A 19,412-nucleotide genomic window follows, 5' to 3' on the forward strand; every position below is an offset into this window, starting at 1 on the left:
GCCACAGGATTGGGACAGGACGTATGTACAGGTGCCCTGAAAATCAAAGCGCTTCCCGTCAAAGGACGTGTAGTGTGGGTCTCCAGCAGCTTCACAAACAGCGTTCCCGATTGGCTGGCATCTGCGAACGCCATCCACCAGCTCACACTTCTCATAGGGGCCACAAGATAACTTATTACAGACCACCTGTGGAAACAAACACAGTGCATTCATGTCCACAAGCAAAACAGCTCATGTCATGTAGCTCTAAAGAGATAACAACAAAAAATTGCACAACATTAACTGCACACTTCAAATGTTTTGATTGGTGGAAGTATATCTACATATCTACCTATATATTTATATATAGAAAGCAAGACAGGAAGTTTTCATTTTATTACAAAAAAAGTCCCCCCCCCCCACCCCCTTATGTCAAAAGATCAAGAAAAAAAATAATTTCTCATTATATGACTCCTCTAAACCCTTCTTCAAAGGGATAGTTCACCCAAAAATGAAAATTACCCCATGATTTACTCACCCTCAAGCCATCCTAGGTGTATATGACTTTCTTCGTTCAGATATATACAGTCAGAGATATATTTTAAAATATCCTTGCTCTTCCAAGCTATATAATGGTAATCCATCGTAAAAGTACTCCAGGTGGTTAAAAAAGGCCTTCTGAAGCGAAGCGATGGGTTTTTGTTAGAAAAATATCCATATTTAAAACCTCATAATCTAAAATAACTAGCTTCCAGCAGACGACCGTACACACACTGCACAAGTCAACTTTAGCCAAAAGAGTAACCAGTGACACGATGTGTGACGCAGGATGTAGGAGTATACCATAAACTTAGACGCTTCTCACTGTTCAAACAAATAGGGCTGTGCAACAAACTCAAGCTCCTCTTCTCTTATATCAAAATCCTCCATCATTTCTCTTTAAGATTTTTCGTTTTAGACTTCTAATTCATGACCGATGTTTTGTTTTGCTCTCTCCTCTGCGCTTATGCATTCATAATTACGTCATGCGTCAGGTCAGAGGTCACTCTTCCACTGCAGATCGATGCATACAGCCATCTGCCGGAATCTAGTTATTATAATTAATAAAGTTTTAAATACCGCTTCGCTTCAGAAGGCCTTTATTAAAGGTGCCCTAGAATCGTGCAATTTAAAGGGGCCGCAGCCTGAATCGGTGCATAGTTAATGATGCCCCAAAATAGGCAGTTAAAAAAATTAATTAAAAAAAAATCTATGGGGTATTTTGAGCTGAAACTTCACAGACACATTCAGGGGACACCTTAGACTTATATTACATCTTGTAAAAACTGGTTCTAGGGCACCTTTAACACCCCAGAGCTGTATGGATTACTGTATGGATGGGTGCACTTTTTTTTTGCTTCAAAATCTGTCCCTTCATTCACTGCCATTATAATGCTTGGAAAAGCCAGAATATTTTAAAATATATCTCAGATTGTGTTCATCTGAAAGAACATAGTCATATTCACTTAGAATGGCTTGAGGGTGAGTAAATCATGGGATAATTTTCATTTTGGGGTGAACTATACCTTTAAGATAACAGGCACTTTATAACCCTACAAATCAAATCCAATCACATTACAATGTCAAAACAGTAGTATATTCTCCCTGTCATCACTTGAGCGTGTCCTCTTACCTGGCCATCTGCTGAACATGTGCACACCTCCTCACAGTTATTGCCAGGATAGAACTGTTGGTAAAGCAAGTAGTAGCGGTTGCCATAAAGACAGCCACACTGAGAGAGGGGGACGCAGCGGTCGCCACTCTTGATGTAGCCCTGGTCACACACACAGCCCTCCGTACAGCGGCTACGACAGTCAGTGGGAGCAGCCAAACTATGACATGTGACTTCACAACCAGAACCACAGAGCTCATAGTGGCTGTGAATAGGACACTGAACACCTGACAAGAGACAGACATGTGATTGGTTAAATTATTTAACATTTATTATTAAATAGTTAATTAATAACTAGTAAAAATGCACCTATGACTATCAATTCTTGTTCTCATTGATGGGCTGGATCATGGTTTTTCAAGTTGATGCCCACAGGTGTGCAAAAAAATGTATACATACAATATGTTGTTGCTCAAATTATGAATTTTTGCAGCTTAGTTTCAAAATATCTAAACTCAAATGGATAAGATCTTTGATTTCTCATTGCAAGTAGATCATATTTGGGGTTCATGGCTTGAAAAGATTAAAACCCCCTGGGCTAGATTATGTACATGTCAGATTTGATTTTGAACTCAATACCCTTATACTGAATGTACAAACACACCCTTCTATCCCATAACATATATTTTTTTTATTTGTGCCCTGCTTTATATAGGCCTTTGTTGATATGAATAGAACTAGTGCTGCAGTGTCATGAAAGTCTATCTCTACATCTACAAAAAGTCTTGTGTACGATCACAATATTACATTGTATACGGTTTCTCCGAAAGGTCTAGGTACAATTGCCCTGTGTTTGTCTCACCACAGAATTCAGCAGTTCTCCAGGGGCTGATGGTCTTTCCCATCACCTGACAGGCAGATACATATGCCGTTATGGACTGGCACAGTATATCTCTTCTTCCGTTATACAAACAGACATCGTAAACACAATCCTCAAAAAACGGAGCAGGGTTCAGCACGGTTTGACAGTCATTGAAAGGCCCCTGTGGGTCATGCAACAGCCCACAGAAATCAGACGTCTCGTACAAACTCTTTTTGGCCGGGTCACAATCCAGACAACTGTCTGTGCAGCCATGGACACAGTCTGGGATCTTGGCCACAAGCCAGCTGGCACCAAACTCCACTGGTCCTGAGGAAGGTAATGTTGTTCCTCTGATGGTCAGATCATCTTCTGGATTTCCATTGTAGTTCCCACAGAGGCCACAGACGGCACCCATGTAGGTGCTTGGGATGGTGACGGTTGCAAAGCTGTTCCAATCAAACGTGACTCTGAGACCAAAAGAGGTTTGAACGACAGCAGACCAGCCACTTCTGAAAACAGCAACCTGACCTTCAATAAGACTGAGAGGAAGATTCAACAGCTCACCACTGACCTGAAAAAAGAAAGCAAATTTTGCTTAAATTTCTCCAATGACAACATCCCGCTATTTGGAAAGATGAAATTTCTAGTGGTTAAATGCATGTAACTAGAACTTACGGTAACAAAACTGCTGTATTCTCTATCGATAATAATGCTGATATTATATACTTTGATTTCCAGTAGCTTTGTGAATGTCACCGCTCTGCTTCCCCGAAAGTCATTTTGCACTAGCACATCAAATGGCACCAGTCCAGGATCTGAGACACAAACCCCTACCAACTGATACATACAGTTGCCCTGAAGGGAGAATATAATAATGCTATCATTTTACACCAAGGATACTCATCCAAACACATTTTATTTTAGCTTCTTATAGCTTGAAATTCAACTGTAAAAAAATCAAATAAAAAAAATCAATGTGTCCCCAAATTGTCGAAGATCACACTATATGCTAGGACACTTTGAGTAAACAGGAAATATTGTAGTTACATGTGGGAGAAAAAACAATATTTATACCTGGTGAACATGATTTCACCAAGCACAGCATGTTCCTGGATCAATATCTTTGTTGATCCTGGAACAACATTCCAATCAACCAATCAGGTTTGAGGGACAAGTTTACAGTTTATGTCAAGTTTAGGCTTACAACCAAGGTTAGGTGGTTCTACATCAGTGTTGTTCACCTATCATTTCCTCAGATTTTAGGGATAACTTATGGCTAGGGTTAAGTTTAGGGGTAGGGATTAGGACTACATTTTCAGACATAAATGTTGTTACAGGATCAACAAAATATGTTGATCCAGAAACATGTCTTACTTGGCATAATCATGGTGACCATTTATACCTACACTACAGAAGCCATGAAGAGAGAGGCATAAAAGAAAGATCCATTTCCCACTTTATTAAAAAAAAAAAAAAAAAGTGGGAAAAGAAAATCCCAGTGATTTTTCATTATTCCTGCAGTTCGCCCTCCATTTTTGGTTATTACACACTGCAGAAAATATATAATGAAGAAAAAAAACTGCAGTTCTTTTGTGCGTCAATAAAATGGTACCTGGAAGTCGAAGTACTTCCCGTCAAAGGTGTAGTAGTGGGGGTCGCCCAGTGCCATACAGGTGCTTTGGGAGACAGGATAACAGCCCCTAATGCCATTCACCACCTTGCAGTGCTGTCCAGCCCCACAGCCTCCATCTTGGCATTCTAGACTTCCACCCTCTGTGGAGCAACGACAAAGCCGCTGGCAGGCATCATCCGCCCAGAAAGCCTCCCCGGCGGGAACGTAGTGTCCATTGTAGGAACAGCCACATTGGGCAGAGTGTACACATTTTGATCCACTCAGAACAAAACCAGGATCACAAGCGCATGTTTCAACACAGGGTAAAGTGCAGTTCAAATGAGCCCCGAGGCCCATGCAGGTCAAAGGGCAAGCACTACCACAAAATTCATAATGACTGTTTTCAGGGCATCTGTAAGCTGAAAACACATTCAGATAAAAAACATCACGATTTTCTAGAACAATATCAAGTCAAATATGTTTTGCAAAATGCTTATCAGACTATTACTCACAACAATTGGCTGGCTCTCTCCAGTTGGTTAGTTGTATTCCAAAATGTTGACATACACTCGAATAGACCTCTAAGGCATTACATAAGTAGTTTTTGTGGCCATCTGCCATACAAACATCATACAAGCAGTTCTGAATATAAATAGCAGGGTCAATAACAGAATGACACTGACTGAATGGTCCCCTTCATTAAGAGTCCACAGTAGTTTTCACCCTCCCATTGTTTAAGTGCTTGAACATCACATTCATGGCCCTTATTGTCATCTCTACAGCCCTCATCCCATGTTAAGTTGTGAACTTTCCAACTCTGGCCAAACGCTTGTCGCATTAGGAAGCCTGGGTGCTCGAAGGCATTGTGAAATCATCATTGGGATCACCATTGAAAGTTGCCACAGAGGCCACAGACTTTGTTCATGAAGGCAGTGGGCATTGAGACCATGAGATAGTGGTTATAGCCATACTGCACATTCAGCCCAAAAGAAAAAAGGATAGTGATGAAGCTGCCAGACTGGAACATGGATACGCCAACATCATCAAGAAATGACAGGAAGGCTCCACACACTCTGGTCAATCTGTACAAATAAAAACATAATTATTGCATATTAAATTACAAAAAAAATAAAATAAAATAAAATAAATAAAATAACGGAATATTGCAGTTGTTTAAGCGGACAGTGTTATTTAGTGTGTTTAAAAGTGCGTTTCCACAGCAGAAAATTTTCCCCAGTAACTAGGGACTTTGGGGTGGTACTCTGTGTGTTGCGACTGCAGGGACCAGGGTCCAAATGAAGTTCTGGGAAAAAAAATTCCCCTCATGGGGTACATTCTTAAAGTTCAAGGAACATTCAGGGGTGAAACTTGGGAGCTGAACATGCTGATTAGTTGAGTTCACACAGCATTTTGATTGGTTGACCCCACGCAGCATTTTATTTAAACCACCATTTTTAAAAGTCTATTGTGGTGCATGCAGTAAGAGTTGTTTGCTATTCAAATCAACAATGGAGTTTAAAAAGTATGACCGTTGGACCAACGACAAGATGTAACGGATCATTACGCTTTGACGCTAAGTCAGATTTTCTTTAATTTTATTACCTTCAATGAACAAATAAGCAAAATAAATAAGAAATTTTCAAACAAGTTCATTTGGATAATTATTTCATGTATTTATCTGATTGAAAATCACAAAAATGATGATGAAAAAAAGGGTGTGGTCTGAAAAAGGAGACAAAAAGAACAGGTAGAGATGAATCACGGAAGTGAGAGCCCTGTGGAAATGGCGGAACTGTGGTCGTCTTTGAAGTTTAACCGCTATCGCTTGAGTTTTAATCCTTGGGGGATACACCAGGAAGATCTCACTTGGAATCTTTGGATGTATCATACTCTGCACAAGGAAGAGTTGAGACAATCAAAAATGGAATACACTGGAGTTCCACGGCACGCCAAATGGGTTTGAAGATTTTATTTGTACTCTCTTTTAACTTGACTGTTGGCCTAATTATTCTTGAACGAAATACCTCTTTGAATCTCAAAAATAGGAAAGATCAAATGGCACTTATTTCCACTCTTATTAAAGCTTCCTTCGATCTCTCATCCCTTCACAAAGATTATAGGCCCTAGCCCCTATACAAAAGAAACCAACTATACTAACTTTTTTTCGAACTAAATGTGCAAGATTAATCTATAACAAGGCTGTTTTCCCTGCCCAACTACATACAGTGGGTTCAGAAAGTATTCAGACCCCCTTAAATTTTTCACTCTTTGTTATATTGCCGCCATTTGCTAAAATCATTTAAGTTCATTTTTTTTTTCCTCATTAAATGTACACACAGCACCCCTTATTGAAAGAAAAACACAGAATTGTTGACATTTTTGCAGATTTATTAAAAAAGAAAAACTGAAATATCACATGGTCCTAAGTATTCAGACCCTTTGCTGTGACACTCATATATTTAACTCAGATGCTGTCCATTTCTTCTGATCATCCTTGAGATGGTTATACACCTTCAATTTGAGTACCAGCTGTGTTTGATTATACTGATTGGTAGGGGTGTGACGAGATCTCGTGTCACGAGATCTCGCGAGACTAAAATGTGACGAGATTTCTCGTCGAGGCGAAAAGTAGTCTCGTGATGTTTCCATGACAGAGTGGTAAGGATGATTAGGAAAGAATATGCCGCCGCTACGTTTACATTATGCCTCCACTGTTGTTTTGCTTTGTATTTAAATAAAAAACATTTAATTCAGTTGGATAACGGTCGCCGCCGCTCCATATACAGAGTTACCCGCGATCGCTGAAAGTGAAAGTAAACGCGCGCGCGCGCATTCAAACGTGATTTTAATACTCCGCATTTTGAAAGCGGCTCCCTGATGAATGCAAATATCTCTCAATATGAAAGCTATTTTAGGCTGGGCAGTGTAGTTGTAACCATCTCTTAACTCTGTATCAAAGAAAAAATTGGTCTTACATGCACTTTGAATATTGAGAGAGATTATTGAGTACGATTATGGTTGCACTTGTAAAGTGTTACCATAAAAATGAATAACAGTTTTCTCTTAATCTTATTAAGCACAAATAATAAGGTTTCATTTGTTAACATTAATTCATGCACTGTGAACTATCATGAACTAACAATGAATGACTATTTTTATTAACTAACATAAACAAAGATTAATAAATACTGTAGCAAATATATTGCTCATTGTTAGTTGATGTTGGTTAATACATTAATGTTAATAAATGAGACCTTATTGTAAAGTGTTACCATTTTTATTCATACTGTTTTTATTTCTATAAGTTTGTGGAAAGGAGTTCAGTTTGGAGGTCTAAAGTTGTAGAAGCTCATAAATCATGTACAGTAAGATCTGAAGAGACTGAAATCATACAGAAGAGAAGTCAGTCAGTTGAGTTAGTGGCAAAACCTTTTACAGTACTTGAGTATTGTTGTCTTTTACTGCATATGATAATTCATACTCAGAAAGTAGAACTGAAATGACATTCATTACAAGATGATTAGTTAAAACATTTCAAATACACCTGTAGAATATTTTTCTAGTCATGTATTTCGCCATTGAGGATTTCTTAAAAATAGTGTGTAAAAATCTTGTCTCGTCTCGTCTCATGAACTCAATCTCGAGTCTCGTCTCGTCTCGTGAGATACCCGTCTCGTCACACCCCTACTGATTGGACTTGATTAGGAAAGCCACACACCTGTCTATATAAGACCTTACAGCTCACAGTGCATGTCAGAGCAAATGAGAATCATGAATCAAATGAACTGCCTGAAGAGCTCAGAGACAGAATTGTGGCAAGGCACAGATCTGGCCAAGGTTACAAAAAATTTCTGCTGCACTTAATGTTCCTAAGAGCACAGTGGCCTCCATAATCCTTAAATGGAAGATGTTTGGGTCGACCAGAACCCTTCCTAGAGGGTTGGCTGAGCTCCAGAGATGCAGTTGGGAGATGGGAGAAAGTTGTAGAAAGTCAACCATCACTGCAGCCCTCCACCAGTCGGGGCTTTATGGCAGAGTGGCCCGACAGGAAGCCTCTCCTCAGTGCAAGACACATGAAAGCCCACATGGAGTTTGCTAAAAAACACCTGAAGGACTCCAAGATGGTGAGAAATAAGATTCTCTGGTCTGATGAGACCAAGATAGAACTTTTTGGCCTTAATTCTAAGCGGTATGTGTGGAAGAAAACCAGGCACTGCTCGTCACCTGTCCAATACAGTCCCAACAGTGAAGCATGGCGGTGGCAGCATCATGCTGTGGGGGTGTTTTTCAGCTGCAGGGACAGGACGACTGGTTGCAATCGAGGGAAAGATGAATGCGGCCAAGTACAGGGATAACCTGGACGAAAACCTTCTCCAGAGTGCTCAGGACCTCAGACTGGGCCGAAGGTTTACCTTCCAATAAGACAATGACCCTAAGCATACAGCTAAAAAAACGAAGGAGTGGCTTCACAACAACTCCGTGACTGTTCTTGAATGGCCCAGCCAGAGCCCTGACTTAAACCTAATTGAGCATATCTGGAGAGACCTAAAAATGGCTGTCCACCAACGTTTACCATCCAACCTGACAGAACTGGAGAGGATCTGCAAGGAGGAATGGCAGAGTATCCCCAAATCCAGGTGTGAAAAACTTGTTTTATCTTTCCCAAAAAGACTCATGGCTGTATTAGATCAAAAGATCCCCCTACAGTTTCCTTCAGTGAATCATACTGTCGTAAATACTCCAAGTGCAGCTCTGGACTACAACGACTACAACGCTCACCAGCGCAGTAATTTTGCAAATACAGTACAAGAAAGAGGAGGTGGGTAATTTTCGAAATTGTATTATAAAGTCATAATATATACATTGTTTTTGAATTACCTTAAAGCATTTTGTCACTCTCGCGTGAACGTGAACATGAGGCGAGATTGTGTTGGGTCGATGCAGCTCAACTTGCAAGTGCTGTATTCTGGCGTAGACGTGCCAGATGGGGTTAGTGCTTGCCTCAAACACACCACTACAAGTCAATTAACCATTGTAAGGACTTAGAAAACTTTTTATGAAGGTAAAAAAGTTACTTAGTTCTGCTTTAAATGCTGAGTGGGGTCTTTTTTTTTTTTTTTTTTTTTTGCGACAGTTATTTAAACTGTCTGGCGTCCGAACTAAAACTTTAAATTAAATGGCAGCGCTACAAATGGTTTGGGCTTTTATTAAGCTTAAATGCAGAGGACAAAATCCAGCGGGAACTGGAAAGTCAAGCGCAGTCCTATGTCACCAGACTAATTTGCTTAATCTTCTCGATATTTTAGACCAAGATGGAAACGCAGATAGCAACAGGTCTGGGGAAAAAGTGTGCAAACGACAATGATACAACAATCCAATAAGTCCCACTCTATTTTTTTTCTTGTTTCTAAGCCATCTTACTTGGATATATGGCAATGGGTAAAAGAAAAAAAAACTTTTAAGATATTATGAAAACAACTCTTGATCTCAATTTTGCTTCTTGAGTGGTTTAGATGTTTAGATATTTTTACTATAAAATAACACAAAATTATTTAATATTTCTTACAACAAATGGTTAAATATTTATGAGTTCTAAACTATTATTCTCACATGAGACAATACTGTCAATATTGTTGAGATTTCTAAAAAGTTTAGCACTAAATCTATGCAATTACTATGACTTTTTTTCCAGAAAAAAAATTTACCCTGACTTTTCCGGGATCAGAACCTTCAACTCTGATGGTGATACCGCCAATATTCACAATTACAAGTGCCACATAGGAAACTCTCGTGTCACCGCGGTTTTCATTTTTAGCCAGGACTTCGAAAGCTGGAAGACTGTCATTTTTCTGACAGTTCCTGGTGACAACATAAGTGCAAGTGCCCATGAAGTCAAAATAACGCTGGTCAAATGTGCTGTAGTGAGGGTCGCCCATAGCCCAACACATTCCAAATGGTTTCTTCACACTGGTGGGTAAGTCGATGCTGAAGCGAGAGCGAGGCACAACTACAACACAAGGAGAAAACAAAATATATATATGATGCTTAAAGGATTAGTTCACTTCAGAATTCAAATTTCTTGATAATTTACTCACCCCCATGCCATCCAAAATGTTTATGTCTTTCTTTCTTCAGTCAAAAAGAAATTACGGTTTTTGAGGAAAACATTCCTGGATTTTTCCACATATAGTGGACTTCAATGGCTATCAACGGCTTGAAAGTCCAAATTGCAGTTTCAGTTTCTTATCTAGAAAAATGATCAGCTATTCTCAAAAAAAAGAAAAAAAAGAAAAGTTAACCACAAATACTCGTCTTGCACTAGCTCCGCAATGTGCCACACATTATGTAATCATGTTGGAAAGGTCATGCGTGACCATAGGCGTAATTTGCGGATGGGACGATATTGTTCCTGTCACTTTTTGAAACATCTTGCGGCACGGATATATCTAATACAAAAGAAACATCTCTAGTTGATTAGCAATTCATTCGTTTGTGTTAAATAATAGGCAATCTGGTGCTGGGATGTGTTGTTTTTGAAATCATTTTGAGTGCTTGTTGCCACTGTTATCAGTGGCACAACAGTGTTCTCAGTGTTCTCAAAACAATGATATCGGATGGTTTTAAAGTTGAGATGGTGTTTTTGCCCATCTGTGGTACTTCCGCCTACATCACGCATGACCTTTCCAATGTGATTATGTAATACATGGGACATCGCAGAGCAGTGCAAGATGAGCGTTTGTAGTTAAAAAGTTTATACATTTTTATTTTATTTTTTAGAAAATGGCTGATTGTTTCACTAGATAAGGCCCTTATTCCTCATCTGGGACCATGTAGAGCCCTTTGAAGCTGCATTGAAACTGCAATTTGGAACTTCAACATGTTGGAAGCCGCCAAAGTCCACTACATGGAGAAAAATCATGGAACATTTTCCTCAAAAAACGTAATTTCTTTTTGATTGAAGAAAGAAAGACAAACATCTTGGATGACATAGGGGTGAGTGAATTATCAGGAAATTTTAATTAAAGTGAACTAATATTTAAGTAGCAAAGTGAGTTCATTAAGAGATTACTACAGTTTTAGCAAAGTAATTAAGACTGCTGTGTTAGCTATTAAAAATGCATTATTGGACCATACAAGTGACATTATTTGCTTAAAGGGATAATTCACCCAAAAATGAAAATTCTGTCATAATTTTCTCACCCTCAAGTTGTTCCAAACCTGAGTTTTTCTTCTGTTGAACACAAAAGAAGATATTTTGAGGAATGTTGTTAATCAGACAGTTGACGGTAGCCATTGACTTCAATAGTATTTTTTATTTTTTCTGTACAATGGAGGTCAATGGCTACCGTCAACTGTTTGATTACCGACATTCATCTGCTTGTGTTCAACAAAAGAAAAACTCATACAGATTTGGAACAATTTGAGGGTGAGTAAATGATGACAGAATTTTCATTTTTGGGTGAACTATCCCTTTAAGACTGGCTATACTGCATTAACAACACACGTAAATGCTTTTTTAAACAAAAGGAGGAATTTAATTGTGACATACCTGGATCAATGCATGGGGCTGGGGTGCCGTACCCATTCCCTTGGTCTATTCCCACACTATAGACCCCAAAAGAAGCACTTGCATGGATTACGTTGTGCCCACCTGCCCCAGGTTGGTAAACCAGCTCTGTCCAGGAGTACTCGCTGTTTTTGAAGACCCTCCACTGAATTTTTCCAGGTAAAGCCAAGCTATCAAAAAGAATACCTGCTTGTTCATTGGTCGGAACAATCAGGAGGGCTCGGTTGTCAAAGCCAGCTATCCCATCAAGTGTGTACGACGAACAGAAATTGTTGTTGGGCAGAAGATTTACAAGAAACGGGTCGTGTATCACATTATAGGATGTTCGCATACCATTAAACAGAAAAAACACCTGGATTCCGCTGTCAGCAATGATGTTAAGACCATCTGGAAACTGGATTTTGTACTCTATGATCATACCACGCTGGAGTACATCATTTAATGTAGTATGGCCAAACTGAACAGTTACATTCGTTGACTGTGATGCCTGGATATAGACGCTGTCAAACTGGCTCTGGATGCTAAACGGAGCCACCAGGAAGTGAGTTCCCCATCTTTGCACTGGCAGGAGTTGCTCATAAACGTGATTGCACTTAGAGAAGCGCCACGTGCACATGTGGCCCGAGTACACGGCGATGGGAAGTTGCGAGGAAATGCGGGTTCCTGTCAAGTCTCCTTGGCTTTGAATTTGTATATTTTCTAAAGGACCCATCACCACAGCTAGTTTACTGCCGACACCATACAAGCGGCCTTCAAACCGGACTGCCGCTCGAAGGAACACTTCCACCGTGTTCTGCTCTTTACCATTGACAAGCACAAACTCCTTCAGCATGGATGGAGGGGAGTTAGTGGGGGTGAACACAAAATATTCAGTGCCCCATTCGCTCATAGGGTAGACCAGGGATGTATCCGACGTGTATTGTTTCGAGTTTAGTGAGGAAACCGTTATGTCATCGGATGCTTGAATGAGGGCAGTATTGCGGGACCTCTTGGTACCAGACAGCTCGACTTCTTTGGGGAGGGTCACAGTGATGCTCTGACCTGCAATCATTTGCACCTCCTGGGTGAATCGAAGACCTGGCACATTGACCTGCACCAGGCAATCAGAATTCACAGAGGTGATATAAAGCTGAAAGAGTGGCAAATCAAAAGGGGATACATAGTTTTGCATAAATGCAGTGGCAAATTCTTGTCCTGCAGATCGAGCCTGGCATCCATCTTTAAGAGGTCAAGAGAGAAAGATTGAGAGAATTATTTCCTCACATACAAGATATTTGTAACCAGACATTGTTTATCATTTAAATTGAAATAATTTTAATTCATTTATTTTTCCCGAAATGTGTTTACATAACAGATATTTTCATATTAAATCCAAAAGATAAAGAGCCTTACCCCAAAACAGAAATATCACAAAAACCAGTAAAAGTTTTGCTCCCATGATTAGCTGTAAATAAATGTGTCAAATTGATAAAGAAGTAGTAAAATTCAACATGCAAAATATTAAATATGGATGATTGAAATAACTATTTAATGCTGCTTACCTTCATGGGAATCAAGAAATATACAGTCTATCTTATGCAGCCTTTTAAATACCTATTATCCCCATCTTAAAACCAATCAGAGTTTAGATCCTGGAACTGGGGACATGACCCATTTAAAAGGATCCATTTTCTCCCCCAGGACATGAATAATAATATAATTTCCACATACAACAAACATACAACCTTTACAAACATTTAAAACAATCTATGTTTGACTTCTAGCACACAACAAATTATGTAAATAGTCATACAAACAATTTATACGTAAAATGAAATACTCATATTGCAGTGATTGTTTTTTTGCAAATAAACAAGTCTGCAAAAAATTTGAGAACGCTTTTCAAACTACGCAAACAAAGCGCTATTTAATCCTGAAACACTGTATGAGTTTGTGATGGTAAATGATGAAAATGATGGTATGCATTACGTGGGTTTGAGTTTTCATCAGCATAATAAACTAGTTTTGATTCGCCAGCTCAGCACAACACCCTCTACAGCAATCTGTCTCAAGTCTATGATATTCCTGAAGGATCTGTACAGCATTAACATGAATCCTTTCTAACAATCATTGATCAAAGCCTGCAAACAAGTCTGGTTGAGCTGATAAAACATTGGTTAATGACAGAAATGAACAAGCATAGCACAAGTTTTTGCATTTACTTATTAAAAAAGGTGAAGAAAGTTAAAGGGAAATTTGCGGGAAGTCTGGCCATATGCCACAGGTTATTACAGACTGTCACAAAGTCTGGGAAAAGACAATCCACATGGGTTTTGAGCATCAGAAAAGCCTGCAAACTTCACAAACACTATTATCAGACCACACAAGATAGGACGTCAAGATTGTAACCATGAAACTTCCTGCCCAGTTAGATTTAGTGTAAAAAGATATTCCCAGAGCTTCTGCAGAAGAGATGCATGGCAAAAGAGAAAGATTAACAAAACACGCCCGCAGTGAAGACAGACAGAAGGAGAGGAAATAAACAGTTAACACTTTAGTTCACAGGTTTCTGTTGATTTACAATGGAGTCCCATGAGTCCAGAGGAATAATGGACTGAACATCACTGTACATCTCACCCTCATTTACAAAAAAAAGCATGGTAAAGCACATAGTGAATAATGCATTACACCAAGCTCAAGAGGACAGCAGCACCCACCACTAAAACCAATTCAAAATGTACAGATTTAATGATAAAGCGTCTTCTGAAGCTTCACTTGCTCGTGTTGCAGTTTCTTTGCTAACTCACTCACTGCTTTTATTCCGCAAAAGTCTAGCAGTCAAAGGAGATTCCTACCCATTCAAGCAGATGGCCATTCACTCATGTGCCACTCTCTGGGCTACTACGCCTGCCTTCAAAGAGATCTGATGAAGAAAAAGTCAATGGTGTTCTCCTGTAACACTATTCATTAGTTTTAGATCCCATTATATAACAACAAAGAGTGATTATATCTGATGTAGAAAGAAAATACCTGTACTACAACAGTATACACATTTTTGGAGACCTGTGCTGTAGTTGTGATCACTTTCTGATAGAAGAGGTTTATGGTTCTGAGCAGGAATGTTCTTGATCATTCTTATTGCCACAGTATTCTTAATTATGCATAGAAACTATTGTTCAAATTTGTAATAAAGTTTTTAAAAGAAGTCTCTTATGCTCACCCATGCTGCTTTTTTACCAATCAAAACTTCAGTAAAATATTGTGAAATATTTCTACAATTTAAAACAACTTTTCTATTTTTAATGTAATTTATTCCTGTGATGGTAAAGCTGAATTTTCAGCATCATTATTCCAGTCTTCAGTGTCACATGATCGTTCAGAAATCATTCTAATATGCTAAATTGTTGCTCAATAAACATTTCTTATAATTATCAATGTTGAAAAAGGTTCTGCTGCTTAATACTTTTGTGAAATTGAAAATTATACATTTTTTTTCTTGGATGAATAGCAAGTCCAAGAGAACAGCATTTATTTGAAATAGAAATCTTTTTGACATTATAAAGCTGTCACTTTTGATCAATTAATTAGTATTCATTAGTATAGGAACATTAGTTTATAAGTTGGTTCTCCTCAGTCTTACCTCCATATTTGATGGATCTGTGATCCTCTGACAGAACACAGCAAAGCTTCCCTTATGAAAAAGAAGGGCTATACTTTAAGTTTATTTTATGAAGTATACTTAAGTAATGTTCAGATATATTTTAAGTATACTTTATGTACTGCTTGGGGCTAAAATAGTCCAATTTAGTATATAAAAAGTATAAGTTTAAATGTACTATACGTGTAACAGTAGTAAACTTTAAGTGCACAATAGTTCTAAATAACTGTTTCTCATTTGTACTGCATCTGTACTACAAGTGAACATAAGTATACTAGTAGTACATTTTTTAGATTATGAAAGTACACTGAAGTGTACTCTCAGTAAACTAATAGTTTAATAGTTTTATACTGCAAGTATACTTGTAAGTTTTCTTTAAGTGAACATAACATCATACTTATAGTTTACTATTTATATATTATTTTTGCACTTTAGATATACTACTATGTTCCTGTTTAGGTAATATTTTATAATTCTTGAAATATACCTTTAACTGAACATTTTATTCTAGCTTCATGATTCCTTTTTTATCAACACTTGAACGTGGATAAGTTTCATTTAAAAAAAAAAAAAAAAAAAGCAACATTTTAAACAAAAAGCTGAGAAAATTGCATTATTGTCAAAGACTTCTGATGGGATTCGGAACAATGATCAAAATAGATGGAGTAGATCAAGGTCATCAACACGCCCACGCCCAAAGCTTCACAGTCCTATAGCTCGTCTTGGGTCGCAATTCATTAACGTTTTGATTTACATGCTGTTTAATGTTTGATGATCGAGTTATTTTACAATTTCGTGAGCAATCTTCTATCACTTGTTTCAGCTTCTTCTTGTCCTGTGTTTTTGATCCGGAGATTCTGTACTCTATCAGAAGATGTGTAATAGCGCCCCCTACCATAAAACTGTGAAAACACTGATAGCCTGAAAATTCTGTCAATGGAGGGGAAAAAGTAGATTTGTGAATTCTTATGTACATTTCCAGTCAATGCAGATACTCATAATTAGGAATATATCTGTTTTCTTTATAAATTAATATTTTATAACAATGTAAGTTTATAAGACAGTAAAACTATGTGAAAAAAAAAAAATTAATAGGCTACTCAATCAAAAGATTAAACACAACTACAAGCCAAGTATACTTAGAATACTTACAGTATAGGCCAAATATACTTAGACATTTCTGTCAGTATAAGTTAAGTATAGGCCTACTTAAGTGCAATTTTAAGCATATTTCTGAGAAGTATATAAAAAGTAGACTAAAAGTATACTTTATTATTTTTAGTTTAAAAGAAGTATACTAATACAGCACACTTCTTTTTCATAAAGGTTTGCATAAAAAGGAACATACCAGAGGTGGGGGACTCGAGTCACATGACTTGACTCGAGTCTGACTTAAGTCGCACATTTTAGGACTTGAGACTTGCTTGTGACTTGCACATGTGTGACTTACTCCCACCTCTGGAACATACTACCAGTATTTAAAATGAACTTAACACACACAAAACTATAATATTTTAGAGTAAAGAATACAGACTTATTATAGAAAATCCAAAATTGTTTTCTTTTTAGTTTCTTTAATTGGTATTTGTTATGTTATTTCCTGTAGCTTAAAAAAATAGAAAAGAAAATGTGTTGTAACAGTGCAGAAAGCTGCCATTTCCTTGTGCAAAATCATAAGCAACCTTACCACTTCCTGTAGTTTGTCCTCTGGGGCTTGACATTTTCACGCAGACTGCTATCGGTCTACAGGAAAAGCTTCTTTCTCTGACCTTCCTATACACACACACACACACACACGCACACAAACAAATTGCATGCAATAGCCAAATGACGGTTCTGGGTTTTCCACAGTTTGTTGTCATCGAAAGCATCAGTGGGTGAGTGAGGAAAGCACATTCTTACTAATTAACAATGTTTGTGTTGTTGATGCTCAATCACAGTGTTCTATCACAGAGATAAAACACAGCAGGGTAAAGTAAACATACAGTTAAGCTATTAAAATGTGTATTTAAAGGCTGTTGAATAAAAAACAATGTAAATGCGGTGCAAATGGATATACATGTACTGTATATATACAGTCACACTAAATACTTGTAAAGAGTCTAATCCTCCACACAGCTCTCAATACATGGTGTAATACTGCCATCTAGTGGTGATATATATATATATATATATATATATATATATATATATATATATATATATATATATATATATATATATATACAACTCCATTTAGGCCCTATTGGCTGCTCTGTGCTTAACAAATAGATGCCAAGATAAAATTGCTAATCTAAATACTTGTCGTCAATAATGGCTGTGCATTAAGAATGCATTGCACAAAGCTGCCAGGGCTCTCATCTGAATATGAATAGCCCAAACTCACAGCTTACTGGCATTTACTCTGCACTAGTGCCATCAATATCATCTTATAGAGGCTTCCTTTGACATGGTTTCATTTGGCAACAGGCCATGTATAAGTAGTTCAATATTCCGCAATTAATGCATCAAACTTGCTGCGGGTTGCATGAATATGAATGTGAACAGAAAAAACAAAACAAAAAAAAAGTCTTGTCACTGAATGCAGGGGAATGATCTGCTGCATAGGCCATAATAAGACCTATTGACTTTTTATCTGCATAAAACTATTAATACATACATAGTATCTTTACCAGCATTAGTCCAAAACCCAGGACCGCCCATACAAAAATCACTATATGATAAACAGCAGTTCTCAACTGGATGGTCGTGACCTGAAAATGATTTAAATAAGAAAATGGTGGGGGTATCAATGCTAAATGCAACTAACAAAACATAACCATTTAATCATGCATAGATAGCGAATAAAAAGGCTTATAAATGAGAAAGCTTTTTTACCAAAACACTAATTTTATTGGATGCAAATTCATCTGCCACTTCAGCAGGTGTCATCATAGACACAATGAGTGACAAAACATGAACAAAACTATGGAAGGTAAAATCAAATAATCATTTTGTTTATAAATAATTTCAGACTACATGAAATAGAGGTTCACCTGCAACAAGGACAAACCAAGGGTGTATTGTGCAGATTTATGAGCAAAATCAAGGCACTTTAACCCCTTAAGTCACCCCCATTTTTGAGAATAGACATGACAATGCTGTACAAACTTATAACTTATTATAATTCAAGAATGCTTTGGAGTACAGACCTAAGTTTTAAAGAAAAGACACTCAGCAGATTATTGCTGAAGTCAAAGCATTTGAAAATATTAAAGTATGAAGTTTAAATTTACTGTAAATCAAATGTACTGCACTAAGCATTTTTTATTTTATAGAAAATGTATATTTTATCAAATATATTTTACTCTAAAATTGCTATCAAATAAAAGCCATATGTCTAACCAAGTTGTGTTCCAAATCTGAAGTTGATAGCACAAAAATTGAAGTTCCTATGAAATTTTGTTTAGGCGCTGTACCAAAAATAGCCACTGGATGTCACAGACATTCTATTGAATTTGTTTTATGCATTCTCCTGTTACAAACTTATAAATTTCTTTCCAAATATCACTTCTATCACAAAACAGACACATATGGAATAGTGAGACTCAGACCTTTTCGACAATATGTGTTTTGTCAAAATTAGAAGAGAAGACGTAGCTAAAATAATTATTGTAATATGAAACCTGACCCAACCCACAAGGGGAGGAGCTTGCTAAAAGAAATTAAAGTAACATTTCCATGGTAACACAACATCCGATTTCAAAAAGGTTTGAATCTTGAGTTTGTAAGCTTTTGAATGATACCTATGATTACTAAATTATGTGATATGAAAAAAGGCAATAAATAAAAAGTACCTGTGGTTAAGGTTAATAAATCAAAAATAAATTATAAAGACAATCCTGCAGTTTTAATAAATGCATAAAAATAAGATATTCTGAAGAATGTTGGTGTCTAAACAACATTGGACATGTGTGTGTGTGTGTGTGTGTGTGTGTGTGTGTGTGTGTGTGTGTGTGTGTGTGTTTCACAGAAGGAAGTCATCCAGGTTTGGAACATATATAAAAAATGTTCATTTTTAGGGAAATATCCTTTTAACTACATTAACATTGTAGAGACTAATAT

General features: G+C 37.5%; 1 protein-coding gene across 1 annotated transcript; it reads right to left on the reverse strand.

Moving 5' to 3' along the window:
- Positions 1–4,720: 4,720 nt before the first annotated feature.
- On the reverse strand, positions 4,721–17,106 carry LOC125249269 (IgGFc-binding protein-like). Its single transcript, XM_048161528.1, has 5 exons — positions 16,996–17,106; positions 13,064–13,115; positions 11,654–12,889; positions 9,810–10,111; positions 4,721–5,186 (listed from the first exon to the last, which is right to left on the reverse strand). Exons 2-5 carry the CDS (start codon positions 13,107–13,109, stop codon positions 5,148–5,150), a joined length of 1,623 nt encoding a protein of 540 aa, XP_048017485.1. The 5' UTR covers positions 13,110–13,115; positions 16,996–17,106; the 3' UTR covers positions 4,721–5,147.
- Positions 17,107–19,412: the final 2,306 nt, after the last annotated feature.

The sequence above is a fragment of the Megalobrama amblycephala genome, linkage group LG16, assembly GCF_018812025.1.
Source record: "Megalobrama amblycephala isolate DHTTF-2021 linkage group LG16, ASM1881202v1, whole genome shotgun sequence".
In the NCBI taxonomy this organism is placed as follows: Eukaryota; Metazoa; Chordata; class Actinopteri; order Cypriniformes; family Xenocyprididae; genus Megalobrama; species Megalobrama amblycephala.